Source organism: Anomalospiza imberbis, chromosome 18 (assembly GCF_031753505.1).
Source record: "Anomalospiza imberbis isolate Cuckoo-Finch-1a 21T00152 chromosome 18, ASM3175350v1, whole genome shotgun sequence".
Lineage (NCBI taxonomy): Eukaryota > Metazoa > Chordata > Aves > Passeriformes > Viduidae > Anomalospiza > Anomalospiza imberbis.
Genome location: NC_089698.1, coordinates 814,047 through 834,158, shown reverse-complemented (window position 1 = coordinate 834,158; position 20,112 = coordinate 814,047). Strand labels below are relative to the sequence as shown.

Here is a 20,112-nt window from a genome sequence, read left to right as displayed (position 1 = left end):
TAAATGTGAATGAGGTTATCCAGAGTATTGGAAATATCCTTTAGCTGCTTCAACACCAGACAGAAAGAAGGACCTCTGCTCTACAAGGGAGGTGACAGCAACACCCCCAGAACACCTGCACATCACCCAGGAAGAGAGGACAAAATTCCCAGCACATCCATGAATTCCCTGCCTTCTCTGTAACTGACTTCTGACCGCAAACTACTTCACCTTAGATTGTTTCCCTCCAATTATTTGATTCCCAGTTCTTGGTGCCAAGAACTCTCAATGAAAGGGGATTAAGCCCCTAACATTATTTACTGTTTACAGATCAATTACTTGCAGAGCTGCAGTGCCTGCAGAGGAGTTCCTGAGAACTCCTTTTAGCTGCTCATGCTGAACACTGTGCTGCAGAACCTCTTTTAATGCACAGTACTGCATGGGTAACTCAGAGAGAACAAGCCTGATTACCAGCACATCCCAGACAGCTTTGTGTCTCGAGAGCCTCTTGAAATGCCAAAAATTAAACTCTGACTACTCCCATGAGACCATTAGAAAATGGCTCTCGTTAGGTGAGCACAGGAATCATCAGAACTCCTCCCAGGACTCCTCAGGTTCCTCCACAGCCCCACCTCTGAGCCTCCACAGTAACTGAAGCCAGCATTTCTTTCTTTTCTTGTACTCCTAGCTGTGTTCATGAACAAGGCAATATTGAGTACCTGCTCTGCGTTCCATTTTTGTACCATTTGGGAACCCCATACATGAAGTACCTATGGATCCCTGCCTTCCATGACTATTTTTATACGTGAAGTAAAACCCAGTAAGATTTCATCCAAAAATACAAAGGGGATGACATGCTTTCAGATGAACTAGGCCAGGAAATGAAATCCATCCTCCTCACAAGCAGCCAGAATTCCCTTCTGTTCCAAGCTGTGCCCTGAGGCCACAGCTGGCTGAGCTGGGGTAGCTTACCCTGATGCTGCCATATGGGAACATGGAACTGCTCCAACTCAAATTAAGGAACCCTTTTCCAGGTTGTCTTCAGCTGTGACAGTGCAGAGAACACAGAATTTCCTCCCAGGGTTTCTGGATATCCAGAGGAGGACTCCAGAGCTGTGCTGGAGTGTGGCAGGCCCATTCTTTTCTCTCTCAGGATTTTTTCACAGAGCAGCACAGAGAGAAGAAAGAAAACAATTTCTGTTTCTGCTCCCTGTTTTTCCCATGTGGAATGTGTTTGGAGAATTGTTTACCTGGGGTGATTGCCTGGTTGGGTTCTGGTGAGGATTGTTTGAGCTGATGGCCAATCCAACCCACCTGTGGCTGCACTCTCAGAGAGGGGCTCGAGTTGGGAGTGAGTTACATATGGGAGTTAGAACAAGTAGGTTTGTAGTTTAGTATCTCCTTTAAATAGTATATTAATGTATTATAGCATAGTTCTAATAAAGAAATCATTCAGCTTCTGAGCTGGAGTCAGACATCAGCATTTCCTCCCACCAGGCTCACCTGCCTTTACAATACTGGAGGCTGTGGACAGCCAGGGAATGGCCACTGGCCCTGAGGACACCAGGCTGCAGTCCCCACTGTCTGTCATCGTACCCTGGACGCACTTCCCTGGAACACACTGTCACAAAAGCAGAGCCAAAGATAAGAATGGCCAAGAGAAATGAGACCTGCTGCAAACCCCTCTGAAAGGAACAGGACATCTTTATCAGACTCCTGTATTTACTCATGAATGATATCATTGTTCCCACACGTGCAATGGGAGCTGACAGCTGGAGCTCCAGCTCTCCCTGGGTGTGTGGGGAGCCAGCACAGCTCCACAGTGATCCCAACTCTGCTCCCAGGACTCCTGTCCTAGGAAATCTGCAGATCTGGGGCACCACGGAAGTGAGACGCTGGTATTTCAAAAGGATAATCCCTGAAGGAGGGAATTTAAGGGTTTTTAACAGCTTCAGAAGAGAGTGCTGGTTCCCACCTTTCCCACTTGGAGCAGCACTTTGCTCAAAACCAAAGGAACAGGAGTAGCCGTGCTCTCCAAGGAGAACCCAAGATTGAGCTGAGCTTAGAGGGAACCATCTTTGCACCTTGAGCTGCAATTCCCTGGGTCACCTGCTCCATGGGAATGTCAGAGACAGCAGTCCCCCTCTAAGATGCCAGAGGCCATCCCCATGCCTTTGAAGTACTTTCTTTAAATGAACCAGTCTCAAACCAACAGGTGAAAAAGTTGGCTAAAAAGGCCTTTATGGAATTATTTCATCTCTTTCCTTTTGATTTGATCCCAGATGATAACCATAATAATTTTTTTGAGTGTATTAGCATTGACTGGAATGATTTCAAGAAAGATTCTGCATTTCTTGATAAATAAAACAGTTTTCTTTAAAAAAAAAATGGAAAAATTAGGTCAGCGTGTAAAATAATAATGCACTGAGGCTTGGTTCAGACAAATTTATTTTGCCTCAACATCTCAAGGGGGTCTCTCTCTGAGGGCACATTTAAGCTTTCAAATGAGAAATAGAGGTTTGTGACTAATTGCCTTCAAAGAGAGGAATGTAAACATGACTTCTGAGATGTTCAGCACTTTCACATGATCACAACAGACAAACTCCTGGAAGCCTGGAGATTTCTAATAACACAGGAAGGAGACAGAAAAACCCAAAGTGTACACAGCATGAAACTCTAGAAGTACAAGGGTAAATATGATTACAGCTGATCATTACCTGCATGTCTCAGAAGTAGGAATGGAGCTCAACTCTGCTGGTTGAGAATTAAATGAACGTATTCTATCTGCCCAACAACAGATATCCTAATGTATTACATCAGCACCAACAATGCTGAGTGAGCAGACAGTTTTTAGGGCTGAATAATTATTCTCAGAAAGCAATTTTGGAACCACATAAAAGCGTCACCTTTCTCCCTTCCCTCCTGTTTCCCTCAATAATAAAACCAGGATTATAAAATGAATAGGAGAAATCTTTTTTTGCTTAGAATTCACATAAACAAATAATGCATCAGGTTGCCACTAAAATCCCCAAACTTCAGCCTAGCCCAGCCCTTCACCCACTGGGCCTGTCCAGCTCTGGAAGCATCACTCTTGAGTATATTCCATTCTGAAAGTCTGATTTCTGCAATCTCTTTCTTGCTTTTATTTCATCGTGACAAAGTGAAGTTCACATGATTCCCACAGGATGTGATGTGACAAAATACAAAGGGTTTTTTTTTTACTACATCATATGTCCTTTTCTCTCACTTTAGAGCAGAAATTTCTCTTTCCAAGCAATAATGCATTTCTAGGTGACAAAGTCATGTGAGCACATGGGAGCAAGGGAAAAAATTAATGGTGATCTAAAACATTAAACTACTTTTATGAAGCATTTTGATGAACACCAGCAAGAGACAGAGTGTAATTATTGTGGCCATTAGGCTGTTATTTATGTTAAATTTGTTGCTCTCGTTGGCTTCAGAAGTGTTTTAGGACTACAGCACTCTTGGGAGTCCATCAAATGTACTGGCATGTGCAACAAGAGAGTGAGGCAATAGCTCGCTGCATTTACAACATGAAAATGTTTAATATCTGCATGTGAAAAAGAGAGAAGCAGGGCACTAAGGACAATGGCATAAATGTAATAGAAAGAAAATATTGTATAGAAAATCAAAGGCAATGTTGGTATACATTTTCCTGTCCCCTGTTGTTATTTAATATCAAGTTAATTTCTTCAGTTATAAAAGTGTTAAGAAAATTAGGCACTGAAATACAGTACCATGAAGAAATGAGACCTGCAGGAATAAATGAAGGATATAGCCTAGAAAATCCTGTTACTGTCTCTCACTGTGTTCACATTCTCACAAACTGATTTAGTCACTTGTAGCTCAAACTGAAAATCAGTTTCTCTGACAGCAGCATCTGGTTTCAGGCAGCACAAACCAGCAACTCCTTCAGTGCCACAGAACTGAGGAGGAAAAGTATCAAAACAAATGCTTGTCCTTGATACATTTCCAGAAGAAGGGAAAGGAAACTGCTGAGCAAATTATTCATTATTATATAACTGAAATACTTCTGGTGATATGGCAGGAAATGGTCATTAAGGTTCTACTCGGAGATGGCCAAGTTTGTCTGTAATTATTTTGTATTTGACTGAATCAGTGGCTTCATTCCTGCCACAGGCACAGAGAACAGTAGTGGAATGGGAATAACAAACATTTCTACCCAAAAATATAAACATGAATAGAATATTGTAAGAGGACCATGACACCCATTACTATCACATCGGAACATCTTGCCTAATGTCTCCACAGCAGCTGTGGATAGAGGGAAGTGCTGTCAGTTGTGTTCTGCAGATGAGGAAAACCCAATAAATCTTCATCTTCAGCCACCCCAAGGATTTTCCAGGCCCATCCCACCTGGCTCACTGCCAGTCCAGCAGCAACCCCAGGGGAAGGACAGGCAGGAATCCAGAGCTTTAACTTCTGCCCGTTCCCTTCTCAATCATCACTGGCACAGCAGAGATGCCCCATTTCGGGGACAGTGAGACACAGCACTAAGCCAAGGAGATACTCAGGAAATGCAGGACTCCTTAACCTCACCCTCCTGTTCCATTCACCTCATTCCACCAGGAATCCACAAAAATAAAACCAGCCAACTCCCGGGACAGAAGTAAAGGCTGGCACAGATGAGGATGCATCTCTCAGACTCAGTCAGTGTTTGAAGGGTTTCCCCAGTCCCATTTCTGATCTCTGTTTAATTCCCACACCATTTTCTCTTTGCTTGTTTGGTCACCTGCTTGACAGGAGAGGGGCGGAAGATCGATGCTTCACGGGGAACAACAGCAGTGCTGTGCAGATGCTACAAGCAGTAAACCCATCTAATAATCTCCTGGGTCAGGATTTAGAGTGTTACGAAATTATTACTGCCTGAGAATGAAATCAGAAGAATCGGGGAGAACTTTCTAATTGCTTCACCATTAATCTGGAACACTGTTGCAAGCCCATAATAAGCAAGGCACGAGAACTTCAAATCATATTTGACAGATGGGCTTAATTAGTTATTCCCAGACAGAATCATAATATTTGCTGTTAATATTCATCTGAAAACACCCTGCTGGCTGTGATAATATTTATATGTTAATCCTGTTACGATAAGCTGCCGGTGCCAGAACCTCTCCAAACAAAATGACGGATATATTTCAAACCCCGAGCAGGAACGCTCTGGCATTCTGCTCTGGTTTGTCACTTGCACAAGTGCCTCCTTAAGCCGTGAAATTACACTTGTCACACTGAGTTAGCTTTATTAACACTATTTTCTGATCCATGTAAAACTATCAGGAACACAAAGGTACTGAATCTGCAGTTAATTAACACTGCCACCTTTGCATCCATGTGACAGACCTCTGCTTTTTAGGGGAAACTAAAGACTATGCAAACAGAGTTTCTGTAATTTCTAAATGAACTATGGAGGCCAAAAATTTGGTAAGGGACATCAGTATTTAACCCAGTGGGCCTATTTGGTGACATCAAACATTTCTAGATAAGGATAAAATTATTTCCCAAAAACTGCAGAGCACACTCCCCTCCCCTTCCCATGTAATACTTGATGTTGTTTCTTAAAATGCAGAGCTAAACAGATGCAACTAAATTTAATGAGGAAAACAATGCACTGGGTAATGCATGGCAAATATTCTGCACTCGATTACAAAGAGGGAGGAAGAAGTTCTCAAAAGTGAGAAAAGCAGAAAATCTCAGCTGGTAACTCGATGGAGCAACAGGAGTTACAGGAGAGGTACATGTACACCTTCTCCTCCCCGGGTTTTCCTTCCAGTAAAATCTGAGTACGACCGCAGATTTCTTTTAATAAACATCCAGCAATGTTTATGCTCAACATGTGCAAGCACACAGAATCCACAACCACTGCATGAAAGATGACATAGTAATTTATTTTTTGTGTACCAGGGGTCATTTTAAAGGTTTGCCACTGGATGATGAATAGTGAAGGGAAGTTAAGTTGCCAAGATTCAATTTCCCCATGAGGCTGCTTTACATTTTCCTGCTGAGGAAGAGAAATCAGGCAAATGCACTCTATGGGCCCAACAAGATAAAGTGTGATGGAAAACTCATCGCTGAAATAATCTCTGATTTTGATCCAGTGCCCATTTCAGTCAATGAAAATATTCTTCCTTTCTCCCAGTAGCTTTGAAGGGGAATTTTAAGGAATCTGACAGACTGTGCTCCCACCCTGGCACACACACACATTTCTGCTTTGCCCAACGTCATTCAGTCAGATGTATGACAATATATGCTTTAGATGAGGAAAATTCAGTGTACTATAGCAAAGAAACTGTGTAGAATCTGAGTTATTATAAAGAGAAAGTGATTACAAAGGGAAGTTCTTCCCTTCCTTTTTTTTTTCATACATGCAGATTGCAAGGAAATGAAACTTCCTAATTATTAGGTTCAGAAGGTATTTACTTAAACATCATAAACCACACAGTAAATCCCCAAACCCTATTTGATTTTGCAACATTTCACATGTGAATCACACACATAATGTGGGAAGTTTCCTACCAGCAATGCCAACCACAAAGCAAATGCAGTCAGGTCCTTATAAATGTGCACTTGACTTGAAGGTCCAGGAGCAATGAACAAGAAGCAGCACATTATATAAAAATGTATTCATTAAATCAAAGAGCTGTGATTAAAAAAGAAACATCCACCTGCCAGATGAAGGCATTTTAAGAGAGGTCACTATTGCAGAATGGGAATGGAAATCAGAAAATCTATTTCCTTCTGCAGATCAAAAATTCATATAGATCTCACCCTCAACATCACTGTCATACAGTCACAAATGACCAAAACAAAAACCCAACACAGAAAGGAAAGGGACCCAATTCACCAAGAAAACCCCAAGTAAAATTAATAAATCAAACAAAAAAATCCACCACAAACAGCCATATGAAGATAATTAATTTGAAAAAAAATTAAATTAGCCACAATCAAAGTCGAAGATATGAAACAAGTTCTTCTAAATAATTCGTGCCAACAGTATTTCCTGTTAGCTTTCCCTTCCTTTGAGCACTAGGACTGAGTAACATTTGCGTGCTGGATTGAGCAATGAGTACAGAACAAAGACAGCCACAGCTTTTCCAAAAGCAATTCCTCATGCACCATAGGAAAAGGTATTAAAATCATTACAATGGTTTGCAAACAGCCATGAGTTATGGGAAGCAAGGCTGCTGGGCATGACCTACCTGCTCTCAGCAGCAGCTTTCCTCTGGCAGACAACGACAGCTGGTGCATATTTCCCAGTGTGATCCACACTCTCTCTGATGTCCCACAGGTACGGGCTGCTGGCTCTCACGCTGAAAACGTTCACTCCTCTCTTCACCTTGGCCCTAGGGAAACAAGAAGATATTTCACCAATCAGAGAGGAAATATCAGCTCAATCCATTCCTTATCTCATCATCATGTTCTCATTACTGCCCCACAGAAAATGCCACCACTCATTAAGAGTTCAACAGCAGGACAAGGAAAGGAGATGAGAGAATCAATTAAGACTTTCGTGTTTTGAAGGAATTCTATCAAGGCAGAAATCTAATTGAACTAAGGGTAATTACAGCTTTAGTCCTAGCTAGATTGAAGGGCAGGTGTGCTCTGGAGCAGGCTCCTTGCTCCTGCTCTTCCCTTACCCACACTCTGGCACCACTGGGCATGCTAAGGCTCTCTCCTGGCTGCAAGTTATTGTCTTGGAGCAGAAAGTACCATTTTTGGTGTGAAAAGAAGGGAGCTGGGTGCTGGAGGGAGGGGCCATTGCCAGGCCTCATTACAAACAAAATCCACCCTTTCCTCCCTCTCTGGATTACTCTAAAATGGCAATCCTTATCTTTGCTCTTATTTTCATCACCTTTTTGAGTCCACAACATTTTAATGCTGTTGGGGTTTAACTGTCCTGTCAGCTCTGAACTTAAAACCACTTATATTTAGAAATTCTTATTTTCACTAGAGCAACTGATTTCTCTGGAGCTCTGTTTCCATGTATGAGAGGTTAAACAATAGGAAAAGCCATATGGCAAACTGGACTGGCTCCTGTTGAGAGGTACTTTCTAGTTCTCATGTGCTAGCATAATACTTTTGGGGTTGCATGCTAAAAGAACAACCAGAAGAAAAACTAGAAGTTATTAACCACAAGTGGAGAAGAGGGACTTTATATGGAGAGAGATGCACTTTCAAATATCTGTTTCAATTCCTCTCATCAGGTGTGGCATTCTTTAATTCTGTCTCTCATTTTTCCAAAATTTGTACCTCAGGGCACTACTGAATTACCCCACAGGTATAAACACAATGTTGGCCAAATTACTGAGCTAGGAGTCCCTGGTGCTGTTAACTTCTGGCTCCTGAATGTGTTTACAAGAACTCCATCGTGGTCAAGCCTCATCTGTGAGGTGTCAGGAAATGACAGTTTAATTGTATTTGCTTAAAATCTCATACACAAAATGCATTCAGTGCCATGGCAAGTTCTCAGTTCTGGGCAGAAACCCCAAAAGGTACGTGAGGTTTTTGTCTGAGCAGCTGCTGCCACGCAGAGAAGCAAACAGCAGCAAAACAGCACTGTCAGCTCTGCCCCCGCATGAAATTGCTCAGGAAATCTTTGAAGGACAAGATCCACACAGATGTTTTCAGAATAAAAAGCCAAAGGATTCCTTTAACTGTTCTGAACAAAAAGGATTAAATCTCCTTTCTTCCAGCACTAACTCAATAGCGCTGGCTGCAATTTCCTTAGCACACCTGGAAGAATAAATAAATGGAGGCTGGCAATTTTTGTGCAATTTCTCCTATGCTAATTTGACAAAATGAATTTTAAGCAGGTGCAGTCACTGCTGTAGAGCAGACATCCCTCAGGACAAGAGATCGGTGGTCAAAGGAGAGTGGAAATTAAACTCCACTCCGGATGTCTCAGAGAGGGAGGTACGAAGAGGCCACACAATCTGGGTGAAACATTTCTCAGCACGTGTCTTCAGCCATTCCTAGGGACTGGCATCTGGTCCTGCCTTCTTGCAGGACTCCTCCCATCCCTTCGCTTTGGGCAGAGGCTGCTTGGTGGAGAGGAGGAAAGGAAGGCCATGAACATTTGAATCGTGGCTGGTTTGGGGTTGTTTCTTTTCAAACATCCAGCTAACCACCCTCCTGGCTGTTATTTACCTCTGGATCACTGCTCACGTCAGTTACCCAGGCTCCTGAGCAGCTTGCCCCTTGCACCAAATCAATCATGGCAAACAGAGCCCTTGGGAGCCCACATCCCTGAAAACTCGTCAATGCCGACAGGGTACAAATCAAGGGAAGGGAGAAGCAAAGAGAAACCACAGAAGGAACTCCCACCATCAATACATCACAACTGAAATCAAGGAAATGCATTACCTAAGTGCATAAAGATAGTGATTCCCAATTCTATCCCATGACCCACTAAACACTATGTTTACTCTAGTGATGGAAGAGGCTGCAATTCCAATTAAAATGCAGGCAGCATCCTGTCTCATTTATCACAGGGTCTGTTTAGCATCTCCAGTCCCTGCAGTTTACAACAGTTATGCTCAGCTTTCAGCCCGTGCCATTTCTGAGCGTGGACACCCTGCCCAGGCCGGGATGGGCATGGACATCCTGCCCAGGCTGGGCACGGACACCCTGCCCAGGCTGGGCACGGACACCCTGCCCAGACCAGGATGGGCACAGACACCCTGCCCAGGATGGGCACAGACACCCTGCCCAGGATGGGCACGGACACCCTGCCCAGGCCAGGATGGGCACGGACACCCTGCCCAGGGTGGGCACAGACACCCTGCCCATGATGAGATGGGCACGGACACCCTGCCCAGGCCAGGATGGGCACGGACACCCTGTCCAGGCCAGGATGGGCACGGACACCCTGCCCAGGATGGGCACGGACACCCTGCCCAGGATGGGCACGGACACCCTGCCCAGACCAGGGTGGGCACGGACACCCTGCCCAGGCTGGGCTCCCCTCCCCATCTCACTGCAAGCGTGCCCTACACGCAGCACACAATATCACCCCCTTTCCAACACAGCACAAATAAACAGGCAATCCGAGCCCTAAACAGCTCCAAATAAAGATGCTTCAGACCCGTGACATTGAAGTTAGCTTTTCATTACTGTAAGTGCTCGGGGCAAAGATCTGTGGGAACCTTTCATGGTCCTTCTGAGAAAGAGAGCTACTTTCAACATCAAAGGAGAAAAAGAAAAGGGAGCCTGTTAACACCCTGCTACCGCTGGCTGTCATCTTGTCACCAGTGGTGTGAGAAGGTGGCAGATAAATTGTGTGCAGAGGGGGCATTTTTGAGAGCTCCTAGGCACCTACCAGACATCACAGTGCCCTCTGAGATTGCCTTGTCATTGCATCGCCCCAAAGCATTTCAGAAATAACTAGAAGGGGCTTCTATTTCTGTTTATCTTCAGTGTTTCTTCCTGCCCAGAGCCTGACCTTACCCCAGCAATGCAGAGAGAGCAGAGCAGTGCAGGATGGCAGCCTTCCCTCTGCCAATATCCACCTCCTTCGGGCAGCAGGGCTGGGGGCACGAGGGGTGGGGAGAGGCTTTCCCCCACCACCCATTTCAAACCAAAGACAAGCACAGTGTGAGCAGAAATGGACCCGAGCACAGCTTCTCGTGGCATGAAACAAAGGAATCGGGTCAATTTTTACGCACTGGAAAGTCAAACGCACTGATGTAAGTCAGCAGAGTACTCCCTGCACAAAACCCTGCAGGTATTCCCAGCCCTACCTCTCTCATTGCCCAGAGCCCATTTTTGCTGAGGACAATGCCATGGGTTGCTCCTCACACAGGCTCCTTCCAGTGACATCCCCTCTAGATCCAAGAACAAATTGCTGCTCCTGGAGCTGCAAACACCTTATCTTGTCTGTACTCCCCAAGCCTGGAAGGGGCTGAAGGACAAACCCAGCCACCCTCCAGACACCAAGCAGGAGCTGGCAGACTTCCTCAGGGTCTTCCTGAAGACCAGAATGAAATGTCATGCTTGAAATCAGGTAGTGTGAGGCCCAATGCTACCATGGGATCTAAAATCGAGACAGCAGCTGTGGCATGACTGAGCTGTAGATGCACTCACAGTTCCCTGGGAGCCGTCTCTTGCTGGCAGGTAAGTGCACAATGATCCTGTTAACACTGTGGTACATTAAATGCAGACATCTCTGCAGGATCTGAGGTCAGGCTGGAGCTGTATGTTGCTTAAACGAGGCCGTTTTGCTACCAGAAAACTTCGGTCTGACATTTACATCCTGATGTTTCACTGCCTGCACACAACCTCCACCCCTCCCTGAGGCCTCTGTGCTCAAAGAATCACATTCAAATGCACAAAAATATCACAAAACAATGGAAAACAGCAACAAATGTTCTGGCTTTACTTCAGGGCAGAATTTCTTTTGAATTCTGGAGTACCAGAATTGAAGGCAATATGGGATAGCAGGTTTGTGAATGCCAGGGAAGCTGGTAAAACTCACAAACAGCACTGGAATGGGAATGAGGAATGTTAGGGAGCTCACCAGACTTAACAACAGTGAGAGGGTGAAGCATGAGACCAAGATTCACAGTGAAAACAAAACCCAGAGGTAATCCAGTATACAGCCAGCCCTTTGTCTTTCCAGTCTCTCTGAAAAACCATCCTTGGGCCAAAATCTATTCCCATTTGAGAAGGCCCCACTAGATGAGACCAAATTAACCATTCCACTGCACAAGGAGGGCTGGCTGGAATTTGTGTTCCCAGCATTTCCATTTCCAATTCTATGTACAGCACTGGGGTGATGCTAAATTTATGCACTTTGAGGTCATACTCTTCTTTTGCCTCCCTCTGCAGTTTCATTGCTTTTTATGGCTGAAGCTAATATAGGACAGAATTTGAGCCTGCAAGAGGCTCTTTGAACATCAGTCAAAAATAAAACGTGTCTGTCATTGAGAAAACAGGCACAACTCAGCCCCTCCTTGTCAGATTTAAGGCATATTTGCTGTGAGCACATGAAAACCAAGCGTTCAAAGGCTTTCTGGATCTGTATCTACCACGAACCCCTGAAGGAATTTAGACCATTAAACCCAAAAATTATTTCCCCATCAGGAACAAACCTTTAAAGCTGAAAGTCTTTCAATGGAAGAAACTGTATTTGAGAAGGGCCCGTTTAAACCAACTGCTCTAGAAGTGGCTGAAGTGAATTGCACCTTTCTCAGTTCAGCAGGAAGGGCAGATCACAAAACACAAGTCATGTAGTGAGACACTTCATACCAACCACCTGAATGCCCGGCTTTAATTCCAGAATTAACTTTGGCATGGCTTATAAAAGGTAGGATGTGGATGCCGTGATTTGAGCTGCAGAGCTGGCTTCTGCAAGGCTTTTTTTTGGTTCTGCTCTCCCCGTTGAATACTTGATGTACAAACCAGTGTTGGCAGTTGTTTTCAGAGCAGATACTTCCAAGTTTCTTCAGATTACTCTAATAGTTGCACTGATTGAAAATCCACAGCAGAAGAGAATGGGGAGTCCCTGAGATGCTGATGGAGTTAGAATAATTTATGGAGAGCGGTCTAGCACAACAGAAGCCATTTAAAGCTCTATGATATACCCACAAACTCTTATTAAGGTCTGTGGTTTTCAGCCCTGTGAGACAGAAACCAGTTATCATTATGCATCACCATGAAAGCAGATTAAAATTAAATCAATCTGTTTATCTATGGGTTTGCAATGCAGCTTTTCCAAAGCATAACACATTCTCCACCTAATTAACATTTCAGGAGGAAAACCCATTCCACACAGACACCAAGCCAGCACCATTCAAACGGAGATATTGCAAAAACATAGCCCAGGTGGATTTATAATGAAATTTAATTAGTGAAAGGGCACAAGACCTATTTAGGCTTCAGAAGCTGAATTGTGCATACCAGCAGTTAAATAAAATAGATTTGTCTGTAATGTGTATCTCACGGGCTGCCAAAAATTGCCTACTGTGGTTGAAGTTTGTGTGCATGCACACAGGTGCAGATATCTGCATACATGCGCACATGACACACATTCAGATTTTATTCCCGTGCCTTTCAAACAAAGTCCTTGTTAAAAACATCTTTTACAAGATGTAAAACACACGCACCTCTGGAGAGCCAAAAGGAAAGGACGCATACAAATCGATTTAAAGCAGAAACAAATACAGAGTCTGCAGCTCTGACCTCTATTTACTCACCAAACAAGGCATCAGAGGGCCACATCCTCAGTGGGAAGCAGAATTACATCTTTTTTCAGAAAGGCCCTGAGTCAGATGAAGCTCAGGAAGCAGACCTCCAGAGACATTCAAGCTAAGAACAGCACTCTGTGCCCCCAGCAGGAGTCATCCTGGGGCTCCCAACGTGACAGAAAGGTCAGGAACAGGTTTTTCACAGCCCTCGTGGCTGCCCCATGCCCACAGCCTGGCTGGTGCCCCCTCCTGCATCTCTGGGCTGTTCGGGATGCTGGAGGCAGGAAGAGGAGGAGGAGATCCCCTCCCCAGCACCTTCCCCTGCAGGACAGAGCTCTGGGCACCAACGAGCAGCCAGAGCACAGCAAAACATTTCTGTATTCAAGGCTGTGCAGGAAGGTGTTTGCTTACAGAAATGAAAGGCAAAGATAAATCGTGCTGCCCGCTGATTTAAAGTGGTTGGGAGCCCCGTGGACTGCTTCAAAGTACTGTTTCCAAAATAAATGCAAAAAATAATGTGTAGGGTGTGAAATCTTTCTAAATTGCTTGTAAGAAAGCAAACAATGCAGCACATCCCTTTTATTCCTGGCCAAACAGCAGCAAAGCTGCTAACAGCACAGCTTGTGCAACCAGCAATTTTTTTAAATTAGACTTAGATTTAAGGAAAGACAGGAAAAACAAAGCACAAAGTACTGGGCACTCTGTGCAGTGAAAACAAAGTGCCATCTGCCCCATTTCACAGGTGAAAAACATATTCTGGAAGAGCCACCAGAGCCCAAGCATCATGGGAGCAAGGCTGGTGTTGGACAGCCCCAGAGAACCCTGCAGCCCACGAGCTGAGTGCCCTGATGGGTTACCCAGCCCTCCACTGCAGATGGAGCAGGAAAGAGAACAGAATAACAAAACACTTCCAAAGAGCTGTAGGACCCTTCTCTGTGTGTTTATGTGCACATATATGCATTTCTGCTGAGTGGGAAAGCAACAAGTGGAGGAATTCTTATGATTCACTTGAATTGGCTGAAAACATTGAGCACAGAAAAGGGAAGAAAAAACTGGTGAATTGTGCACCATGAGTCTTCCAAAAAGTTGCAGAAACAGGAACAGACCTTTATAGTCTATATACAGACCAAGAAGCAGTGGGGTTGGTCAAACCAGTTCTTTGCTTTCATCTGAAGAGCACTGCCTGGTACAGGGCCTCTTGTTTTGAGGTCACACAATGAGGCAATTTTTTGAGGGATGCAGATACTCCTTCAGAGCCATGGCCTGGCCAATGGCCTTTTCACTAGACCTGAATGGAGGGGTGTTGCTAGCAATCACAGCTACAGGAATTTTGACTCCCCAGGCAGCCACCACCCCAACTCCCCCAGCTGCCTGATGCTCAGTGACAAGGAGCGTGCATCTTAAAGCAAGTGCTTCTAGCTGAGCCTAAAATGTATCAGCAGCAGGTAACATCAAGAACCTCCAAAAACGTTCCTGTCCTGTGCTGGAGGGACTGAACCAACAAAGGCTCTGTGAGCCCAATGCTCCTCCCAGGGCCCCACACTGACCCTGCCCTTCCAGACCTTCACGGTGACACCTGGGAACTCCCAGCACTTCTGCTGAACGGGCTGCTGCTGGAAGCAACCTGAAAAATGTTCTTTCCTAAAAAGTTCCTTTCAGACTCCAGCAGCAGGACAGTTCTGAGGTGTTTCCAAGTCACATCCTCATGCAGAATGAGGCGGCAGCAGCGCTGAGAGCGGAAGGAACATTGCTCCACAGCACTAACGAAGAGCCATCAGCCAAAATGAGTTAGCGCTGTTCCCTAGCAACTTCTCACAGCTGCAGATAAAATCATCTTCTGGACATCACAGAAATTGTGATGCTTAGTTCTCTTTCCCAGGAATTCTCTCATCCACTGCTGTGTGCAGCTCCCAGCAGGAGGGGCCACGGGAGCCGCTGACAGCAATTGGACCGGTACGTTAGCTTGGCCAAAACCAACACCCCGTGGATCCATGTGTGCCGTGCCTGTCCTTCACTCAGTGGCATGCATGTCAGATGTTCAAAGGACAGCAGCTGAGGGACAGAAATCCATGGAAGAGTCTTTGCTGCAAAAATCCTGAGCCTGAAAAGCCTCTTCTGCAAAGACCTTTCCTCCCTCCTGGGAGCAACTCCACTGATTCCTGATGACATTACTTAAGGTTTACAGCACCAGGGCTACAGTAAAGAGAAAGGAAAGGAAGTGTATAAATAAAGGGTGCAGATTCTTCAGTGGAGGAAAAAAGCCTGCACTGCTCCAAAGAGTTGCTGTGGGCATAAAATAGGTATTCACTGAGTAATTCAAATAGGAATTTTTGTTATATACATAAAATCCAGGCTGAACACTACAGCTCTTATAGTGCCACATTTAACCACCTTTCTGTCATCTGCACGAGTGGCCACCAAAGCAACATTTGCTAAATAGCAGCAAGGAGCTCTGCTGCAGGCAAAGCCTACCAGCTCGATGAAGCCACTGATGCAGAAGGGAGTTCAATTAATACAAAAATGACACTGCTCAAAATTATCCTGTGCCCTTAATGTAGGGTACACGCAGTGTTGTCAGTACCCAGCTGCAGCATTAACTCCAGTGCATGCCAGAGCACAGTTATGGTTGTGATTTTCATCATGGAAGAGCCATCTTGGAAAAGGCTTGGCTTGATCCAAACGAGCAGAAGAGATCCCTTGGAGTAACACAAAAACCTCCCTGTTGATTGCTCTCCAAGACAGAGCTACTGTGCAGGAGCAGAGGCAATCCTCTCCACATATAAATCCTGAAAAAATAACAACTACGTCTCTCAGCCTCAGACCTCATGCATATCCTTGGACTGCTTTATTCTACTTGTGCATCTCAATGTAAGGAAGATGAGAAGGAGTGAGAGGCTTCTTGTCCCAGCACAGCTGCTCTAAGGATCCCTAAGGTGGATTCAAATTCACTGTCCTTCACCAGTGCTCCAAGTTAAACACCATGAAATAGAATATGGGAACTTAAAACACGGGACTGAGCAAGAATTCAAGTGCACATGAATTTTTCTGCTCTTTTGTATTAAAACCTTGTAGCCTTGGACACCAGGTTTAGTGCATCAAAATTTTAGGCACCAATTTGCTCTATTGAAAATAGAGGGTTTTAAAAGTTTTAATGAGCAGACATGCAGGCATGTTACCTGTGGCAAGGACTGACATTTTTTACTCCTGCAGCTAAAGCCCAGTAGCCAAAAACATTAACACTCTTAATTTAATTTGCTACTTTTTAAAATTCTCCAGGAAGAAGTGACCACTAGGCAGCTGCTTTTGAAAGGAGAAAGGCTGTATCCCTGGCTGCCAGCTCGTAGGACAAAAACTACTAGAGAATAAAAGCTGTTTTATCAGGCAACTGAAACATCACCACAGTGGCTGGATGATGAAGTGATGAGGCTGAAGAAACCACGATGGAGAGAGAGAAAAACTGCAGAAAAAGAGATCAAGAAAGTAACTTAAATAGTAAATTTCTCAAACAATGACTCTCCCCTTGTTGTTTTAAACTCCAAGGAACGTGAGCCAGTTTCAGGTATCACCCCTTAAACCCCCACTTCCCCAAATAAGATGCCAGTAGCAGCAGAGGCCTCTAACACCTGCATCCTCCTTTCTGAGCCACGCTTTGGCTGTGGATTTGTGTTCACAGCCCCAGCTCCGGGCCATTCAGTCTGCTCTGCTCTCATCAGCCACCTCTGTGACCCAGTGCCACGCCACAGCTGCTCAGGCTGGCAGAAACAAACCTGCTATTTTGATATCTGGGTTAAAACTCAAGATACTGAAAAACCTACAAAACGAGTGGAGCTCTCTAATACGGCAGACAGACGCTAACACCGTGCTGATGTGGCTGCCAACAGCACTCCCACCTCAGGACTGTTTGAGTGGGTTTGGGGTTTTTAACGAGTTTGAGACAGGGGAAAGGCAGACATCTGCTTCACAGAGAACATTCTCCCAGCTGCAGCTGGAACTTCTCCTGCACAAAAGGTGCTATCGCTCCGAAAATCACTGGTTTATTCCCAAACTGCAGAGGCACAGGATGAATCAACAACCAGGGCAAGGAAGGATTCAGCACACAGCTTACAGTGAAATTAGCACTTTGGAGTGTTTTGCACGCTGACTCTTTCCAGGGAGCTCCCTTTGAAGCCCCTTCCAAGCCCACACCAAAGGTGGCTCTGAGGCCTTTGAACAACAGCAGTCCCAGCTCGAGGCACTTCAGAGAGACGCTAATTAAACAACTGCCCCTGCCATCACAGCCCCACTGCCAGCAAACTGCTGGTGACACCACACACCTGCTCCCAGCAAAGAGCAAAACCAGCCACAAAAACAACCGTCCTGGCAGGGGCTGGGGGAGGGACTGACAGCTCAGTGGAGAGTTGAAATCGAGATTTAAATCTAGTCTTCATCAGCGTGCTGGGCTGGGGAGAAAGAGCCCCGAGCCTGGGGACCCCGAGGTGACGATGCAGAGCTGCAGAAGGTCAGTGTGGGGCTGGGGGAACAAAGATGTGTAAGCACAGGCTGCTCTAAGCTGGAAAAAGCAAGGGTCAGTCTCCTCTGTGTGGCTACAAAGGTTCTCCTGGAACTTCCTCGGGAAATACAGAAAACACAATGTAATCAATGCTCTTCGAAACCCCCAACCTTTCTTGTTGCCTTTAGTGCTGGATGCTGATAAGAGACTGATGAAATACCTCTAGTTTGCTCTCAATACATTGCTTTCACTTAAGAGACAGAAAACAAACGTATTAAAAAGGAAAGATGCCAGGGATAAATATTTTAGTAATCTCTGTCACAAACCTGTCGTATTACAAGGATTACAGTCCATTAGGATTGTATAAAATCCATAGCAAAGCCTGTAATTCAGCCCTATCTCAGTGACAAAAAACTCCTAATGTGTTTTAGGAATCCTTATTTGCTCATATTGAAAACATCTTTGAGAGCTACTTGTTCTAACAGGGCTAATTTGGGGAAACCCAGCAGTCACTGAAGCCTCATCCTACTCTGTTCAGTCCATGGGGATGGGGAGTGTGGAGCAGCTTCCTTTGGAGAGGCTTTTCCAGCCACCCCACCTCTGTGCTTTGGGAGCAGAGGTTGGTGCTGCCATGGGCACACTGGCACAGCTGTGCCACACCAGCACCATCCCCTGCACCGGGCAGGGCCACCAAGGGTGATCTCCAGCAGCAGCAGGGCTGGAGGTACAAAGGGCAATAAATCAGCCCCAGGGTTTTCTGCTAAAGAAAGAAATGTTTCCTCTTCCAAAAATACCCGCCTGGTAGTCTGGGAGTGACTGCTAGAGGAGATTTACTAAAATGATACACACTGAAAAAGAAAAGTAGAAAAAAAATAAATCTGACAGGCCTCCCTGAAGGGTAATTTGAAGACCTTCCCTCTAGGAAGCTGAGTTTCTGACAGAGCCATCACTGCTCGTGTGTGTATCCTGCAGCAGCACAGGGGCTGCACTCATCACCTCTCATTCCACCTGCCCGGGAAATCCACTCTGAAGGGAGGAGAAGCCATGGGCAGCCCTGGAGAATCCAACAGCAGGCAGGGCTGCTGGGAAACCCTGCCTGGATCAGCAGCTGGGCAGCAGCTCTGGTGGGTGCAGCTCGGTGAATTACCTGATGTCAAATGTTCATTAGGATTGTCCTTGAAGCAAAGTTAGACTGACATGTGGAAAGTGGGTCACTGGGTGTGCTGCTCCTTATCAGAGGCATTATCATATTTGGTTATGCACTGACTGATCAGGGCCATGGCACTGCCTTGGGATGTGCTTGGAACAGGGAATTAATTAAAACTGAAGCTGCTCCTGATAGTGGTGATGCAGGAAAAGACTGTTACCTGCTGAGAACCAAAGATGGCTAAATGCAATATTAGACAAAACTGAAATTTACAGCAAAGTAGCATTTAAAGTAACAGAATGCAATTTAAAATGAGACCTTAGCTCATTATTTCAATAATTCATATGGCTCTTTCAAAGTCAAAAGGAAACCTGGTCTTCAAAATGTTATTTGCAGCACATACTCAAACTAATGATAATACAGCAATATGAGAGAGTCACGTTTTCAAATGTTCATTCATTTCCCAACACAGCTGCAAAGTGTGCCTGTTTAGCCCATGATATAATAGGTTATTTTGGTTCTGAATAATTGGACTTGAGCAAACAAGACAGTCAGAGGGGAAAAAGAAGGACTTAGAATTCAGAATTTACTAGATTTTACCCATGCTCAGAGACTGAGGACATGAACTCCATGTGGATTTTAAAAAGCTATTCTGCACGCCCTCTCCAAATTACTGTCTCTATGCAAATTGCCAGCTCTCATCTGCACTGTCTGATTTGAAAGAAATTGGGTATAAGTCAGATCAGAATTAATTCCAGCAAGAGACTTTAAATGTTCTTCTTACAAGTTTCATGTTCTGGGAAGTCACTTTGAAAGCAAAGATGCTGCAGGTCCCATCAGGCTCCTGTACTTCCAGAGGTCACAGATGAGGTTTCACCAAGCCAATAGTTACAGGGAGAGCTGCTGGAATTCCTGCACTCACACCCTGCCTCTGCCCCTGGAGCCCCCACCCTGCTCTCCTGCCACTGTTGGGCTTTTTGGTGGCATCAGAGCAGGGAGCTCCCCCTCAGCTGGAACACAAGGAGCAGAGAAGATGAGCTCTGCTGCCCTCGACATGCCACGTTCCTGTGACAACACCATCACTCACTTCTGGGAGAGCAAGAGAGGAACCGGGATCACACCCCATGCCATGGCAAGCAAGTGACAGGGATGTAAAGCAGGGTGCCAGCAAGGCTCTGAGGAAAAGGGCACTCCCGTGCTGCCTCTTGAAAGGAAATATTTACGGAAAGAAGAAATGATCTGTACCATGCTGGAAAAGCAATGCCAAAAAGGTC

General features: G+C 45.2%; 1 protein-coding gene across 3 annotated transcripts in view; it reads right to left on the bottom strand.

The window, feature by feature from the left end:
- Positions 1-20,112, bottom strand: part of LOC137484487 (transmembrane protein 132D-like) — a 202,348-nt gene that overhangs the window by 122,729 nt on the left and 59,507 nt on the right. For 2 of the 3 annotated variants that reach the window (XM_068208332.1, XM_068208329.1), the window contains one exon: positions 7,218-7,361. The exons of the other annotated variant lie outside the window; for it this stretch is intronic. Coding sequence is in view for 1 of the 2 variants with exons in the window: in XM_068208329.1 (XP_068064430.1) it covers positions 7,218-7,361 (144 nt within the window). In the remaining variant the exon portion in view is untranslated. The remainder of the gene's footprint in view (positions 1-7,217; positions 7,362-20,112) is intronic. 3 annotated transcript variants of the gene reach the window in all.